The sequence below is a fragment of the Schistocerca cancellata genome, chromosome 11 (genome assembly GCF_023864275.1).
Source record: "Schistocerca cancellata isolate TAMUIC-IGC-003103 chromosome 11, iqSchCanc2.1, whole genome shotgun sequence".
In the NCBI taxonomy this organism is placed as follows: Eukaryota; Metazoa; Arthropoda; class Insecta; order Orthoptera; family Acrididae; genus Schistocerca; species Schistocerca cancellata.
This window is the reverse complement of record NC_064636.1, coordinates 151,603,783-151,621,371: the sequence shown is the minus strand read 5'-3', so window position 1 is coordinate 151,621,371 and position 17,589 is coordinate 151,603,783. Positions and strand designations below refer to the sequence as shown.

Sequence of the window (17,589 nt, the reverse complement as noted above, 5' to 3'; positions counted from 1 at the left end):
TAATTCAACTACATTTCATTATCCTCATTTTGCTTTTGTTGATGCTCATCTTATATCCGCCTTTCAAGACACTGTCCATTCCGTTCAACTGCTCTTCCAGGTCCTTTGCTGTCTCTGACAGAATTACAATGTCATCGACGAACCTCAAAGTTCTTATTTCTTCTCCATGGATTTTAATATCTACTCCAAATTTTTGTTTCCTTTGCTGCTTGCTCAATATACAGATTGAATAACATCGGGGAGAGGCTACAACCCTGTCTCACTCCCTTCCCAACAACTACTTCCTTTTCATGTCCCTCGACTCTTATAACTGCCATCTGGTTTCTGTGCAAATTGTAAATAGCCTTTCATTCCCTGCCACCTTCAGAATTTGAAAGAGAGTATTCCAGTCAACATTGTCAAAAGCTTTCTCTAAGTCTATAAATGCTAGAAACGTAGGTTTGCCTTTCCTTAATCTTTCTTCTAAGATAAGTCGTGAGGTCAGTTTTGCCTCACATGTTCCAACATTTCTACAGAATCCAAACTGATCTCCCCCGAGGTCTGCTTCTACCAGTTTTTCCATTCGTCGGTAAAGAATTTGCGTTAGTATTTTGCAGCTGTGACTTATTAAACTGATAGTTCGGTAATTTTCACATCTGTCAACACCTGCTTTCTTTGGGATTGGAATTATTATATTCTTCTTGAAGTCTGAGGTATTTCACCCATCTCATACATTTTGCTCACCAGGTGGTACAATTTTGTCAGGACTGGTTCTCCCGAGGCTGTCAGTAGTTCTAATGGAATGTTGTCTACTCCCGGGGCCTTGTTTCGACTCAGGTCTTTCAGTGCTCTGTCAAACTCTTCACGCAGTATAGTATCTCCCATTTCATCTTCATCTTACATCCTCTTCCATTTCTGTAACAATGCCCTCAAGTACATCGCCCTTGTATAGACCCTCTATATACTCCTTCCACCTTTCTGCTTTCCCTTCTTTGCTTAGAACTGAGTTTCCATCTGAGCTCTTGATATTCATACAAGTGGTTCTCTTTTCTCCAAAGGTCTCTTTAATTATCCTGTACGCAGTATCTATCTTACCCCTAGTGGGATAAGCCTCTACATCCTTACATTTGTCCTCTAGCCATCCCTGCTTAACCATTTTGCACTTCCTGTCGATTTCATTTTTGAGACGTTTGTATTCCTTTTTGCCTGCTTCATTTACTGCGCTTTTATATTTTCTCCTTTCATCAATTAAATTCAACATTTCTCCTGTTGCCCAAGCTTTAGTAATTTCTCTGCACTTTCTTGATGCACAGAGCTTATGACTCGGCTTTCTTATAAGGACTGACACCTACCTCTGTAGTTGACTGATTCAGGGTATTTAATTTTTCCTCTATTGATGCAAAATCCATATCATCTGCACCATGGGAGGCTTTACCTTGTTCAGATACTATAATTTTTGTTATTCTTACAAAACACAAAACACAAAGAGTCATCACTGGAAACATCTTCATTTTGAAATAGAGTCTTCAAACTTATTCCCCACCTGAAGAAAGTCAGTTTTTTTGTTTGTCTTATATATCACTCTTTTATGGATATGCAAATACACTCCTGGAAATTGAAATAAGAACACCGTGAATTCATTGTCCCAGGAAGGGGAAACTTTATTGACACATTCCTGGGGTCAGATACATCACATGATCACACTGACAGAACCACAGGCACATAGACACAGGCAACAGAGCATGCACAATGTCGGCACTAGTACAGTGTATATCCACCTTTCGCAGCAATGCAGGCTGCTATTCTCCCATGGAGACAATCATAGAGATGCTGGATGTAGTCCTGTGGAACGGCTTGCCATGCCATTTCCACCTGGCGCCTCAGTTGGACCAGCGTTCGTGCTGGACGTGCAGACCGCGTGAGACGACGCTTCATCCAGTCCCAAACATGCTCAATGGGGGACAGATCCGGAGATCTTGCTGGCCAGGGTAGTTGACTTACACCTTCTAGAGCACGTTGGGTGGCACGGGATACATGCGGACGTGCATTGTCCTGTTGGAACAGCAAGTTCCCTTGCCGGTCTAGGAATGGTAGAACAATGGGTTCGATGACGGTTTGGATGTACCGTGCACTATTCAGTGTCCCCTCGACGATCACCAGTGGTGTACGGCCAGTGTAGGAGATCGCTCCCCACACCATGATGCCGGGTGTTGGCCCTGTGTGCCTCGGTCGTATGCAGTCCTGATTGTGGCGCTCACCTGCACGGCGCCAAACACGCATACGACCATCATTGGCACCAAGGCAGAAGCGACTCTCATTGCTGAAGACGACACATCTCCATTCGTCCCTCCACTCACGCCTGTCGCGACACCACTGGAGGCGGGCTGCACGATGTTGGGGCGTGAGTGGAAGACGGCCTAACGGTTCGCGGGACCGTAGCCCAGCTTCACGGAGACGGTTGCGAATGGTCCTCGCCGATACCCCAGGAGCAACAGTGTCCCTAATTTGCTGGGAAGTGGCGGTGCGGTCCCCTATGGCACTGCGTAGGATCCTACGGTCTTGGCGTGCATCCGCATCCGTGCGTCGCTGCGGTCCGGTCCCAGGTTGACGGGCATGTGCACCTTCCGCCAACCACTGGCGACAACATCGATGTACTGTGGAGACCTCACGCCCCATGTGTTGAGCAATTCGGCGGTACGTCCACCCGGCCTCCCGCATGCCCACTATACGCCCCCGTTCAAAGTCCGTCAACTGCACATACGGTTCACGTCCACGCTGTCGCGGCATGCTACCAGTGTTAAAGACTGCGATGGAGCTCTGTATGCCACGGCAAACTGGCTGACACTGACGGCGGCGGTGCACAAATGCTGCGCAGCTAGCGCCATTCGACGGCCAACACCGCGGTTCCTGGTGTGTCCGCTGTGCCGTGCGTGTGATCATTGCTTGTACAGCCCTCTCGCAGTGTCCGGAGCAAGTATGGTGGGTCTGACACACCAGTGTCAATGTGTTCTTTTTTCCATTTCCAGGAGTGTAGTCAGCACACTTCACTGTCCTGTGACCACAGTCAGGAGACATTTCAAACCGTCCTTTTCACAAAACACACTGCAACTGTATCAACTGGCAAATTCCTCACAAAAACACAGAACTAACTGGATGGTCTCAGATTTCTTAGAAGCCTCTTCAGTAAAAAAATTAGCACTGAACGGCTACAATACAGAAACCTGCAATGAATAACCATGACAATGAAACTGACAAACTACAACAATGTGTAAGAAATATCTGCAACAGTGAAAGTGAAAAGAAATAACTGCAACAAAGAAAGTGAAAAGAAATAACTGCAACAAAGAAAGTGAAAAGAAATAACTGCAACAAAGAAAGTGATAAGAAATAACTGCAACAAAGATTATTTTTTACAATAAAACCTGTCTAATTAAAAGTGGAAGCTCTCCTTTACACAGAATATAGTACTACATGGTACTAATTAACAGAAAAAAATCTAACTTTTCTGGATTGGCACTTCTGTAAATTATTTTAAAAAAGTTACAAGACGATGGTAAAAGAACTTTGACAGATATGTCCAAAAGGAGGGTACCATTGTAATCATAAAGCAATTATCTTTCCAATTAAAAAATCTCTAACAAAATATGTAGAACTGTTACAGAGATACAGCATTTTAAAATTTTTTCCGAAATTCGCATCTTCAAAATGTTGTTCACAGTGTCATCTTTGGAGGGCTGTATCTCGGGGCTGGAATTTTTCTGGAGAAAACAAAAAAGATACGTGTTTCTTACTTACTCCTGAATTTTAACAGATGCTAAAGTCAATACCATCAGAGACTAAGAAGGTAACCCCCCTCCCTGAAGTGATACGGATTATGCCAGTAGACAACAGAAGAGTCATTGGTAAATTTTGTTTTTAGGGCATTATGCTGTGGTCCACGGGTATTTCCGTGCCTAAAATTTCAGTTCATAATTCTGGAGGCATCCTCAGCATTAGGAGAGGAAAAATTAGGCACGAAAATATGCCTCGCACTGCGGCATAATGTCTTTAGAACAAAATTTACTTACTGTGTAAGCCTGCACTGTATGAACAAATTGGTAAAGTTCAGAGGTGAACAGTGAAGGCAGTAGAGCCACAGATAGGCAGAAAGACACTGCCCAGTAGAAATCCTCGGCCAACACACGAAATACAATTTTTTAGTCGGTGAAAGGAGGATGCATAAAAATGACGCAAAGGAGGGAGGCAAAAGGGGAAAATGAACTGGACATAAAGTGCAAAACAGTAACGGACGGCTGGCGAGACAATAAATGTAAAACTGCAGAGGTGTTCTCGGCTAGGGGAAAGAAATGAAATGCCAATAGGAAAATTAGAGAACCTTTCGGAGAAAGAAGAAGCAGCTGTGTAAATATTGGGAAACTAGCTGAGAAATCCAGCACTGTTCAGGCATTTATTTATAACAGTGCCCGAGACTTTATACGGATGGAATTCATTTGTTACTTATAAAGCTTTGTAGGTAACATCTGACGTAATAAGTTCGAAGGTACGAACAAAGAGCTTGTACGCTTCACTGACACAGAGGAGAGCCGCGTACAGCTGGTCACGCAAAGTGAGGCTGACACCGAGGTGTACGCCCAAAGCACGTAGCATTTGGCCCTGTTCTTTGTTTTCAGTCACGGTACGACATAAGCTCACTGGGGATTGTACAAGTTTAAAGCAAAATGGTGAACTGTAAGGAATATGCAGTGTTCAGGGTGCAAGAAACTTGCTCCCCTGCACCACTTGCCGCAAAAATTTCCGAGTCTACAATATTACTTCGGAGAGAAATTTCCATTTCCTACGACGTTACACTGGAGAGAAGTAACTTTGAGCCTCTGCGATCACAGGGTTCCCACATTCTCGATCGGAGTTCGTCACACCTCGCTTTAGGGAGTAGTTTCCGAAGCGTAGTTAAAAGCCTCGAGTTCTCGAGTCGAGGCAAGGTTCGCCTCTCGATCTTTGACAGATTCTTGAGATCGCACAGTCCTCAGTCTTGAAGCCATTCTGGTGTATTAGTAAAGACTTGACCATTTTCTACCCATTTTAATTCGTGAACAAAACAAACTCAAAATGTAACGAGTAGGCACTGAAATGACAAAGTAAAGTTAATAATTCATTTTCCTAACAAAGAGTATCAATAAAACCAACTGAATGAAGGAAAGGAATGGCGTTAAGTTTTTAATACACAAAGTGCTTATCTGTGTATCTGTATAGCGCTGTTAGTTTGTATTTGTAAGGATTGCGGTACTTAAATCTGTCACTGACACACACTTCCGACTTCCGAAAACACACGAGTCACTGATATAAAAAAACTAACACTGCCATCTATTGGTTGTTTGGTCAATTGTGCCACTATGATTAAACATCTTAATTACCAAGTAGAATAGTTAATTTTAGATAAAAACTTAAACTACAATCTCCCCCCCCCCCCTCACTCACACTCACTCTCACTCTCTCTCTCTCTCTCTCTCTCTCTCTCTCTCTCTCTCTCTCTCTCTCTCTCTCTCTATCTTTCCACCCCTCGCCCCCCCCCCCACCACCAAATTATCCGATTTTGATTAAATGAAGCCTATACATTGTCCCAAGCTACGCTCAAGTTACCAGTAAAAACCGATGAACACATTTGTCTAGTAGTTTTGGAGACTAGTATATTCAAAACAGACAGACAACAGTTTTACCGCTTTATTGTTACTATAGATAATTATATTCAGCTAACTGCAAACTATCGAAAATCGATTGCTTCAGATTGAATCTGCTTTTCTTGTGATTAACTAAATTCTTTGTAATAAAAGCTGTTTATTATGTAATGTTACAGTCACTTTCGGCCACAACACGATACTGCTTGACATTATCCATCTCTTTCCATATCAATCTTACTTATTTTTACTTTATCAGCTTTCGTGCGTTTCAAGTTCACGTACAGCGTGAGTCAGAAAGAATACTCCTTTTCAGCTGGCTACTGTGACAGCAGATGTGCGTGCCGGTGGCAAGCTAGCGACGCTGAGAGAGAGTGGGAAATTCAGTCGCACACTGTGACTTCCGAGCGATACGTGTCCAATCTCGGAATTTTGGCAGCCCCGTGCTACGACGTCATCCCTATCAGAGCGTGTGGTATCGACAGGACAGAGCAACTGCACACACGGGCCATCTGTCGACAGACGAACTGCTCCAACTGTTTCCCGGACATCTCGTCTCCCAATTTGGTGACGTGGCTCGTTCACCCGATGTGACAGCTCTCAATTTCTTCCTCCAGTGTATCTTCTGCAGAGAAGTTGCCAGTGCTCCTGTTGCTGTACTGGAGAGTACTTTGTGTAGGAACCGTGTAGCTCGCCTACACGAGGGCTCCTACGCAGGCCGTGTTCCTACGAATTATGTGACCTTTATGAAGTGAGTGCTGTATGCACACGAAACTCCAAAGTCTCAGTAACACGTTTGCATTCGTAAATCACAAAGACCTGTGTTAATATTCTTTCTGGATCACCCTGTATTTGGTTTCTGTTTCACAAATCACCCCTACCTTTACTAACTAGTGAGAATCATATCTTATCTGCAGAGATGTAATACATTTTATGTGGGACAACTTCCACGAAATATTCCTATAACACCTGTTACGAAGAACTTTGCACATCGTAATTTTGGTATCTATTTTTTTAGAAAAGACTTTTGAAACAAATGATGTCTTTCAGTCGAAGCACGGCGTAAAATACCCCAATTCTGATAATTACACTTGTAGGTGCAGGAGGGGAAATGCGAGGGAGGTGAAAAGGTGTTGCAGTGTAGCAGACAAATACAGGTATTAGAGGCGACACAAGCACATCTCAGAAGATGTACGAGGGTTTATTTTACGAGGGTTTATTTTACGAGTGTACTCATCTCTTAAACAGTTGTTTCACTGTTAAGAAGATGTTCTAAGATATCTGGAGTAATTGCAGACACAGCACTGCACATTCCAAGCAACACAGCTCGCCATCTGACATAATACTATGGATCCCCCTCACTATTTCCACACACAAAAAACATTTAGAAAATGCTCCATCCTATGTTTCTCCATTTTCAGTAGCTATGTCTGTTTCACTTCCATTGCCAACATCAGTTGATTCATATTCATCTTCACTTGCGAAATCAGCATTGCTCTCGTGAACGAGACAATCACTATGCGAGTCTGTACGACACTTTCCACATTTATGATCACCTCCAGTGCTTGTTGCCAAACCTTCAATTGAAATACACTGCTTTACAATTTTATTTATGTACTCACAGCTTTTCTTCCAGTCTCGTTACGAAAGTAATTTGTTCGTCTGTAAGTGCTAATATTGCATTCATTGTGAGTCTGTAAGTATTACTGACATATTCATTCTGAATGTAGCACTACGTTCAGAAATGACGTTCTCAACTCTCACCCGTGTCAGCTCTATACGATTCAATTCTGGGTGGTACGGTGAAAGTCTTGACGCAGTATGACCGAGTACGGTTAAAATACTGTATATTTTACGAGTGATGTGGCCTGGTTTGCTCATATTGATCAACAAATGCATCTTTCCTTGTAGAAAGGAATTCAGTTTCCTGTTAAAGACGACATCACTTCTCTCCTGTCAGACCCACCATACTTGCTCCGGACACTGCGAGAGGGCTGTACAAGCAATGATCACACGCACGGCACAGCGGACACACCAGGAACCGCGGTGTTGGCCGTCGAATGGCGCTAGCTGCGCAGCATTTGTGCACCGCCACCGTCAGTGTCAGCCAGTTTGCCGTGGCATACGGAGCTCCATCGCAGTCTTTAACACTGGTAGCATGCCGCGACAGCGTGGACGTGAACCGTATGTGCAGTTGACGGACTTTGAACGGGGGCGTATAGTGGGCATGCGGGAGGCCGGGTGGACGTACCGCCGAATTGCTCAACACGTGGGGCGTGAGGTCTCCACAGTACATCGATGTTGTCGCCAGTGGTCGGCGGAAGGTGCACGTGCCCGTCGACCTGGGACCGGACCGCAGCGACGCACGATGCACGCCAAGACCGTAGGATCCTACGCAGTGCCGTAGGGGACCGCACCGCCACTTCCCAGCAAATTAGGGACACTGTTGCTCCTGGGGTATCGGCGAGGACCATTTGCAACCGTCTCCATGAAGCTGGGCTACGGTCCCGCACACCGTTAGGCCGTCTTCCGCTCACGCTCCAACATCGTGCAGCCCGCCTCCAGCGGTGTCGCGACAGGCGTGAATGGAGGGACGAATGGAGACGTGTCGTCTTCAGCGATGAGAGTCGCTTCTGCCTTGGTGCCAATGATGGTCGTATGCGTGTTTGGCGCCGTGCAGGTGAGCGCCACAATCAGGACTGCATACGACCGAGGCACACAGGGCCAACACCCGGCATCATGGTGTGGGGAGCGATCTCCTACACTTGCCGTACACCACTGGTGATCGTCGAAGGGACACTGAATAGTCACGGTACAAACAAACCGTCATCGAACCCATCGTTCTACCATTCCTAGACCGGCAAGGGAACTTGCTGTTCCAGCAGGACAATGCACGTCCGCGTGTATCCCGTGCCACCCAACGTGCTCTAGAAGGTGTAAGTCAACTACCCTGGCCAGCAAGATCTCCGGATCTGTCCCCCATTGAGCATGTTTGGGACTGGATGAAGCGTCGTCTCACGCGGTCTGCACGTCCAGCACGAACGCTGGTCCAACTGAGGCGCCAGGTGGAAATGGCATGGCAAGCCGTTCCACAGGACTACATCCAGTATCTCTACGATCGTCTCCATGGGAGAATAGCAGCCTGCATTGCTGCGAAAGGTGGATATACACTGTACTAGTGCCGACATTGTGCATGCTCTGTTGCCTGTGTCTATGTGCCTGTGGTTCTGTCAGTGTGATCATGTGATGTATCTGACCCCAGGAATGTGTCAATAAAGTTTCCCCTTCCTGGGACAATGAATTCACGGTGTTCTTATTTCAATTTCCAGGAGTGTATAAAAAGGACAGTATGAGGTAGTAGATTAGCTAATAATCTCTCAATGAGGCAATTCTCATAATTTGAGAAGTCCACTTCGTCGTGATAATCCTGCACTTTCTGACAAGATTTAAACCTTAAGTAGGCATCTGGTACAAAATGTTCCTCACTGTCAGCACAGATGATGACAATTCTGTTTCCTTTAGAAACAGATTTCCACAGACTCTGTAATGAACTGTCACTCCATCTGCACGATGCCCACAGTGTGAACGTACATCTCATCCGTACAGACAATTGGACCCCACTCGTGTCTGTACTCACCGATACTTTTTAAGTAAGCAAGTCGTTCTGCCCTGATACTTCTTTGCCACGGAGAACTTTCTGGTTATTCACTGTCTTCTTCCACCAAAATCATACAGTGCAAAGAATTTTACCAAGTGTGCTTATACATCATTCAAAATTTATTAAACTCTAAAATGTTTATGAGTTTCCTTTAAGGAGCATTTTCTTTTATTTGTAATACAGAAATTATCCACAATGCAGCAAATGACTTCTCATTTACAAATGCCTGGATGTATTCCAATCTGTCTTCCTCTACAGTTTTCGCACTCTACAGCTCCCTCTAGTACCGTGGAAGTTTTCTTAACAGATTTCCTATCATCCCGTCCCTTCTGCTTGTCGGTGTTTTCCACATATTCCTTTCCTCTCTGATTCTGTGCAGAACCACCTTATTCCTTACCTTATCACTCCAACTAATTTTTAACATTTGTCTGTAGCAACACATCTCAAATGCTTTGATTCTCTTCTGTTCCAGTTTTCCCACAGTCCACGTGTCATGACCATACGATGCTGTGCTCCAAACGAACATTCTCAGAAATTTCTTCCTCAGATTAAGGCCAATGTTTGATACCAGTAGACTCCTCTTGCCCAGGAATGCCCTTTTTGCCAGTGCAAGTCTGCTTTTTATGTCCTCCTTGCCCCGTCCGTCATTGCTTATTTTGTCGCCTAGGTAGCAGAATTCCTTTACTTCATCTAGTTTGTGACCATCAATCCTGATGTTCAGTTTCTTACTATTCTCATTTCTGTTACTTCTCATTACTCTCACCTTTCTTCGATACTCTCAATCCATATTCTGTACTCATTAGATTGTTCATTCCATTCAGAAGAATATGTAATTCTTCTTCAGTTTCACAGAAGATAACAACATCATCAGCGAATCTTATCACTGATATGCCTTTCACCTCGAATTTTAATTCCACTCCTGAACCTTTCTTTTATTTCCGCCATTGCTTCTTCAATGTACAGATTTAACAGTAGGTGCGAAAGACTACATCCCAGTCTTACACCCTTTATTAATCCTAGCACTTTGTCGTCCACTTTTATTATTCCCTCTTGGCTCTTCTTCCTATTGTATATTAACTGTCTCTCCATATAGGTTCCCCTATTTTTCTCAGAACATCTTGCACCATTTTACATTGTCGAACTCTCTTTTCCAGGATGACAAATCCTATGAATGTATTGTGATTTTTCTTTAGTCTTTCTTCCATTATCAACTGCAATATCAGAATTGCCTCTCTGGTGGCTTTACCTTTGCTGAAGCCAAACTGATCGGCGTCTAGCACATCCTCAATATTCTTTTCCATTTTTCTGTACATTATTCTTGTCAGCAACTTGGATGCATGTCCTGTTAAGCTGATTGTGTGATAATTCTCGCACTGTCAGCTCTTGCAGTCTTCAGAATTGTGAGGATGATTTTTTTCCGAAAGTCAGATGGTATGTCGCCAGACATTCTACAAACCGATGTGAATAGTCATTTTGTTGTCACTTCCCCCAATGACTTTAGAAATTCTGATAGAATGTTATCTGTCCGTCCTGCCTTATTTGATTTTAAGTGCTCAAAGCTGTTTTAAATTCTCATTCTAATATTAGATCCTCCACCTCTTCTAAATCAATTCCTGTTTATTCTTCTATCACATCAGACAAATCTTCCCCCTCATAGAAGCTTTCAACATATTCTTTCCACCTATCCACTCTCTCCTCTGCATTTAACAGTGGAATTCCTGTTGAATTCTTAATTTTACCACCTCTACTTTAATGACAACAACAGTTGTTTTGACTTTCCTGTATGCTGAGGCTGTCCTTCCGAAAATCATTTCTTTTTCGATTTCTTCACATTTTTCATGCAGCCATTTCGTCTTGGCTTCCCTGCACTTCTTATTTATTTCACACTTTAGTGACTTGTATTTCTATATTCTTGAGTTTCTTGGAACATTTTCATACTTCCTCTTTTCATCGATCAATTGGAGTATTTCTTCTGCTATCCATGGTTTCTTCACAGTTACCTTCTTTGTACCTATGTTTTTCCTTCCAATTTCTGTGATGGCCCTTTTTAGAAATGTACATTCCTCGACAACTGTAATGCCTACTGATCTATTCCTTGTTGCTGTATCTAAAGCCTTAGAGAAGTTCAAGCGTATCTCGTCATTCCTTAGTACTTCTTTTGAGTATTGTTTCTTCTTGACTAATGTCTTAAATGTCAGCCAACTCTTCATTACTACTACATTGTGATCTGAGTCTATATCTGTTCCTGGGTACACCTTACAATCCAGCATCTGATTTCAGAATCTGTCTGATTATGATGTAATATAACTGAAATCTTCCCATATCACCCGACCTTTTCCAAGTATACCACCACCTCTTGTGATTTTTGAACAGAGTATTCGCTATCACTAGCTGAAATTTATTACATAACTTATTTAGTCTTTCTCCTCTTTCATTCCTTGTTCCAAGCCCATATTCTCCTGTAACCTTTTCTTTTACTCCTCGCCTTACAACTGCATTCCTGTCCCCCATGACTATTCGATTTTAATCTCCCTTTACACACTGTACTACCGTTTCAATATCCTCATATACTTTCTCTATACCTTCATGCTCAGCTTGCGCCATCAGCACATATACCTGAACTATCATTGTCAGTGTTCTTTGTTGTCGATTCTGATAAGAACAACCCTATCACTGAACGGTTCAGAGTATCACACTCTTTGCCCTAATGTCCTATTCATAACGAATACTACTCCATTATACCATTTGCTGCTGCTGTTGAGATAACCCTACACTCATCTGACCAGAAATCCTCGTCTTCTTTCCATTTCACTTCACTGACCTGTACTACATCTTGATTGAACCGTTGCATTTCTCTTTTCAGATTTTCTCGTTTCCCTACCATGTCAAAGCTTCTGATATTCAACACCCTGACTCGTAGGACGTTATCCTTTTGTTGATTATTAATCTTTCTTTCACTGTCACCTCCTGCTCGGCAGGCCCCTACCGGAGATCCGAATGGGGGACTATTCCGGAATCTTTTTGCCAACGGAGAGATCATCATGACACTTTTTCACTTAGAGGCCACATGTCCTGTGGATACAATTATGTGTCTTCAGTGCAGCTTCAATGCAGTAGTTTCCATTGCCTTCTGCACCCTCACGCCGTTAATCATTGCCGATTCTTCCGCCTTTAGGAGCCGTTTCCCACCCCTTACACCAGAGAGTGCCTCGAACCTCCGTCTGCTCCTCCACCCTCTTTGACAAGGCCGTTGGCAGAATGAGGGTGACTTCTTGTGCCGGAAGTCTTCGGCTGCCAATGCTGATTATTAATAAAAAATTAAGCACTAGTGGGATTCAAACCTGGGACCGAGGATATTTTGATTACTAATCAAAAACGCTACCCCTAGACCGTGGGTGCAAACTGTAGACACCTGCAAACACTTCACACGGTGAAGAACTTTGTCCTTTAATTTGCCTCATAGTAGTGGCATCCTCAACTCTGAATGAGTTCTCCCAGAGCATTAGTAGAGTAGTGTTCCGGCCGACTTGGTGGCAAAATGTCTGACGCCGGTGATCGACACTTTGGGGTTTACTGTGCACCTTGTTTAAGGTGTTTGTGTCCATTTACATGAATTTTGGTTTTACCTAAAAGACTATGTTTTAATTACGCTTAATTAATTAAAACATCAATAAGCTCTGCCTCGACAAAATCCAGTTTCTATTTCTTAATCTTCTGATCAAACGGATAACATTGTTTTGTTTTGATTTTCACATTTTTCTAGTGATTTTTGTTTTTGTATGTCCTCAGCCCTTCCATTCCCTTTCAACCCAGTTGGATCAGTATGCTATACTAGAAACAGGGTTTGCACGAAGAGAACTGGCAGTTCACGTGGGATGCCCAGCGTCACTTGCACGCACTGCACTGTCTGTACAAATGGCCATCGATCTAGCACGTAATTATATTCGACTTAATTTGAGTCACAGGACATCACGTAATTCTGCCACAGGGCTTCACTAATTCCACAGAAATGACACCACGAGCCACTCAGGCAGTTGTGACGAGTCTTGATGCAATGCCCACAGGTTCAGCTACCAGATGCTCTGACAGTCACACGTGTGTACAAACTTATAAAATCGCGCTGTGTATGCACTTATAAAATCGAGTTATACATTTCTCCTAGCGCAAAGGTGGCGGACACTGAGGCAGCGAGGTAATTCAGTCCACTGATCCTGCACGTACATAACAACAATAAACAAACATTACTGGAAGTTTGTGTTCATTATTTATAAAGTTAAAGAATTCAATCCACATATAAAGCTGTGCGTCTCGAATCCTGGACACAAACAACTATACAGACAAATATATCAATGTGAGTTGTGGATTTGCAATTCTACATTAAGGATGACATTCTCCCCACTCCCCATTTCCAACCTCCAATCAGTTGTGAATTTAAAAAAACAGTTAAAATCAAAATCTTTTTTGCACATTTAACTACACTTTTCAGCTATTTTTCTATACAGTTGCTTCTTCGACTTAAGGCATCTGTCGTAGCTCGGTATCAACTTTTCAATACCCTCATTATAGAAGGCAAAATGCTGCCCTCATAGCCAGCACAGAGATGAAAATCAAGAGGGAGCCGGGGCTGGGTTGTACAGTGGGCGATCAAACTCTTCCCATCAACGCTGCAGGAGTGTCTTCGTTCCACCTGCACTGTGCAGCCCAGCACTGTCACAAAGAAGGAAACTTGTGACAGTTACGTTACACAGGCTGCTCTAAATTGGGCAGAAACCCTCAGCAGACACTTCGCACTCTGCACTGTTGTTCTAAGCACATTTACGTGCTCACTGTGTGCTCGGAACTGAAAACTTCAATGTGATGCGGTCGACAGATGTACTAAAGAGCCCGCGTAACATATCTGCACAAAGCTTCATCAGATTTTCACTGCGGCTTCAATTTCGCAACCAATCGGAAGTTGAAAAAAATTTCCCTTTGTATAATGTCATTTAAAATTAATTAGAGTTAGATCTAAGTTTCAAAAGTTCAGTAAGTAAGCTAGTATGAAGAGAAGGGAAAGATGAAAGGAATGTACAGAAGTGAAGATAGGTTGAAGAAGGGTAAACATACACTCCTGGAAATTGAAATAAGAACACCGTGAATTCATTGTCCCAGGAAGGGGAAACTTTATTGACACATTCCTGGGGTCAGATACATCACATGATCACACTGACAGAACCACAGGCACATAGACACAGGCAACAGAGCATGCACAATGTCGGCACTAGTACAGTGTATATCCACCTTTCGCAGCAATGCAGGCTGCTATTCTCCCATGGAGACGATCGTAGAGATGCTGGATGTAGTCCTGTGGAACGGCTTGCCATGCCATTTCCACCTGGCGCCTCAGTTGGACCAGCGTTCGTGCTGGACGTGCAGACCGCGTGAGACGACGCTTCATCCAGTCCCAAACATGCTCAATGGGGGACAGATCCGGAGATCTTGCTGGCCAGGGTAGTTGACTTACACCTTCTAGAGCACGTTGGGTGGCACGGGATACATGCGGACGTGCATTGTCCTGTTGGAACAGCAAGTTCCCTTGCCAGTCTAGGAATGGTAGAACGATGGGTTCGATGACGGTTTGGATGTACCGTGCACTATTCAGTGTCCCCTCGACGATCACCAGTGGTGTACGGCCAGTGTAGGAGATCGCTCCCCACACCATGATGCCGGGTGTTGGCCCTGTGTGCCTCGGTCGTATGCAGTCCTGATTGTGGCGCTCACCTGCACGGCGCCAAACACGCATACGACCATCATTGGCACCAAGGCAGAAGCGACTCTCATCGCTGAACACGACACGTCTCCATTCGTCCCTCCATTCACGCCAGTCGCGACACCACTGGAGGCCTGCTGCACGATGTTGGGGTGTGAGCGGAAGACGGCCTAACGGTGTGCGGGACCGTAGCCCAGCTTCATGGAGACGGTTGCGAATGGTCCTTGCCGATATCCCAGGAGCAACAGTGTCCCTAATTTGCTGGGAAGTGGCAGTGCGGTCCCCTACGGCACTGCGTAGGATCCTACGGTCTTGGCGTGCATCCGTGCGTCGCTGCGGTCCGGTCCCAGGTCGACGGGCACGTGCATCTTCCGCCGACCACTGGCGACAACATCGATGTACTGTGGAGACCTCACGCCCCACGTGTTGAGCAATTCGGCGGTACGTCCACCCGGCCTCCCGCATGCCCACTATACGCCCTCGCTCAAAGTCCGTCAACTGCACATACGGTTCACGTCCACGCTGTCGCGGCATGCTACCAGTGTTAAAGACTGTGATGGAGCTCCGTATGCCACGGCAAACTGGCTGACACTGACGGTGGCGGTGCACAAATGCTGCGCAGCTAGCGCCATTCGACGGCCAACACCGCGGTTCCTGGTGTGTCCGCTGTGCCGTGCGTGTGATCATTGCTTGTACAGCCCTCTCGCAGTGTCCGGAGCAAGTATGGTGGGTCTGACACACCGGTGTCAATGTGTTCTTTTTTCCATTTCCAGGAGTGTATGTTTGCAGCATTTATAAAATCAGATAGTTTTTGACAGTGTTGACTGCAATACACAGTTCGATACTCTGAAGGTAGCAGGCTAGAAATACAGAGAGCAAAAGTTATGTAGGACACATACACAAACCAAATTACAGTTATAAGAGTCACAGGACACAGGAGGGAAACATTAGATGAAAATGGAGTGTGTATCCTCAGTCTGCAGACTGGGCAGGCAGTAAAGGAAAACCCAAGGAAATCTGGAAACGTAATTAATGTTCAGGGAAGAAAAATTAAAATGTCACAGTTTCCTGCGGATGATGTAGCTTTGTCAGAAGTGCCGAAGAAATTGGAAGATCAGTGAAACAAAAGGGGCAATGTCTGGAAAATAGCTTATATATAAGGCAAACAATAACAAATGCAAAATAAGTGTAACGGCACGCAACTGAACAATCAAATCACTCAGTGCCGAAGTAAATAGATTAGGAAGTGGCATAGTGAAAGCAGACGAGTTTTGCTAGTTGAGCATTGCAAGGTAACTGGCAATGGCTACAGTGTGGAGGATACAAAATGCAGACCGGCCATAGTTTGGAAAGTATTTCTGAAAATGAGGAATTTGTGAACAGTGGAACTGACAATAAGCAGCTCAGGCAAGAGATGAACACAAGCTTCTGAAATGTGGTGCTACAGGAGAATGCTGAAGGTACGATGTGCTCATCTAGTAGCAAATGAGGAGGCACTCAATTGCAGTGGGGGAAGAAATAGAAATTTGTGGCACAACTTGACTAAAACAAGAGATTAGTTGAAAGAATAGAGAATTCATAAATTTGGTAGTGGAAGGAAGTGTGTGGGTAAAAATTTTAGAGTGAAATGTAGGCATGACCACAGTAAGCATGTTCTAATGGATGTACGTTGCAGTAGTTATGCAGAGCAGGGCAGGTTTTCACAGAGCAGAGCAGCATGGACAGCAACCTCCCTTTGTAGTGGAGCCAACTACACTGAGACTCCCACTCTAGTGCTGTAACAATATGACGAAACTCATTTCGGACTGTTTCCAAGCTGTGTGATTACCTTTGGATCCTTTACGTCCTGTGGCTCCCTCTTGATCTGCGTGTCAGACAGCAATACGTCAGCACCGATCTGCAGCAGAAATGAAAAAGTCATTTACATCACTCAGATGCTCTGTGCTTTTCCTAACTTATCTCTAGTTGCTAGATGGATTGTGATACTACTATTACAACTACTACTATTACTACAAGTGTCTCTTAACAATCCCTTTTCATTCATATTTATGTAATGTATTTTTTCAAGGACTCTTTCTTTTACTATTGTATGTAAGGTGAGATGCAACTGCCTCAGCTAAGTTTTAGTGTAGTGTCTTACAAAGATTTAGTGGAACACTCAAACTTTGAATATTTCTTGAGCAAAAGATTGTCTTTTCGAGAGATTGGCATTTTGATACGCATTTGAGCAAATAACTAGTGTTTTGTGATGCTAAGAAGAGGCTTTCACTTCATCAGGGTGTACACGTGCCCAAGAAAAAAACAATTCCTGGAATTTTCCCAGATTTTTCCTCGATGAAAATGCACTTTTTCCCAGATGAAAATACACTGTACCCCACCTGAAGTACAATGCTTTTCCTCTGTTACGAGACAATACATTTTTTCCGGGAGCCGTAAAACTTATTAATCCTTCGAATGGTGAACATTTTATACTCCAGTGTAGAGCTTTCCAGAACTTTAGGCAACACAACCCAGCAAAAAACAATGCACTT

General features: G+C 44.1%; 1 protein-coding gene across 1 annotated transcript in view; it reads right to left on the bottom strand.

Moving 5' to 3' along the window:
• The window catches only part of LOC126108380 (protein grainyhead-like), a 151,629-nt gene that overhangs the window by 43,380 nt on the left and 90,660 nt on the right, over positions 1 to 17,589 (bottom strand). Inside the window, exon 7 of the mRNA XM_049913593.1 lies at positions 16,887 to 16,955. Coding sequence (XP_049769550.1) covers positions 16,887 to 16,955 — 69 coding nt within the window. The remainder of the gene's footprint in view (positions 1 to 16,886; positions 16,956 to 17,589) is intronic.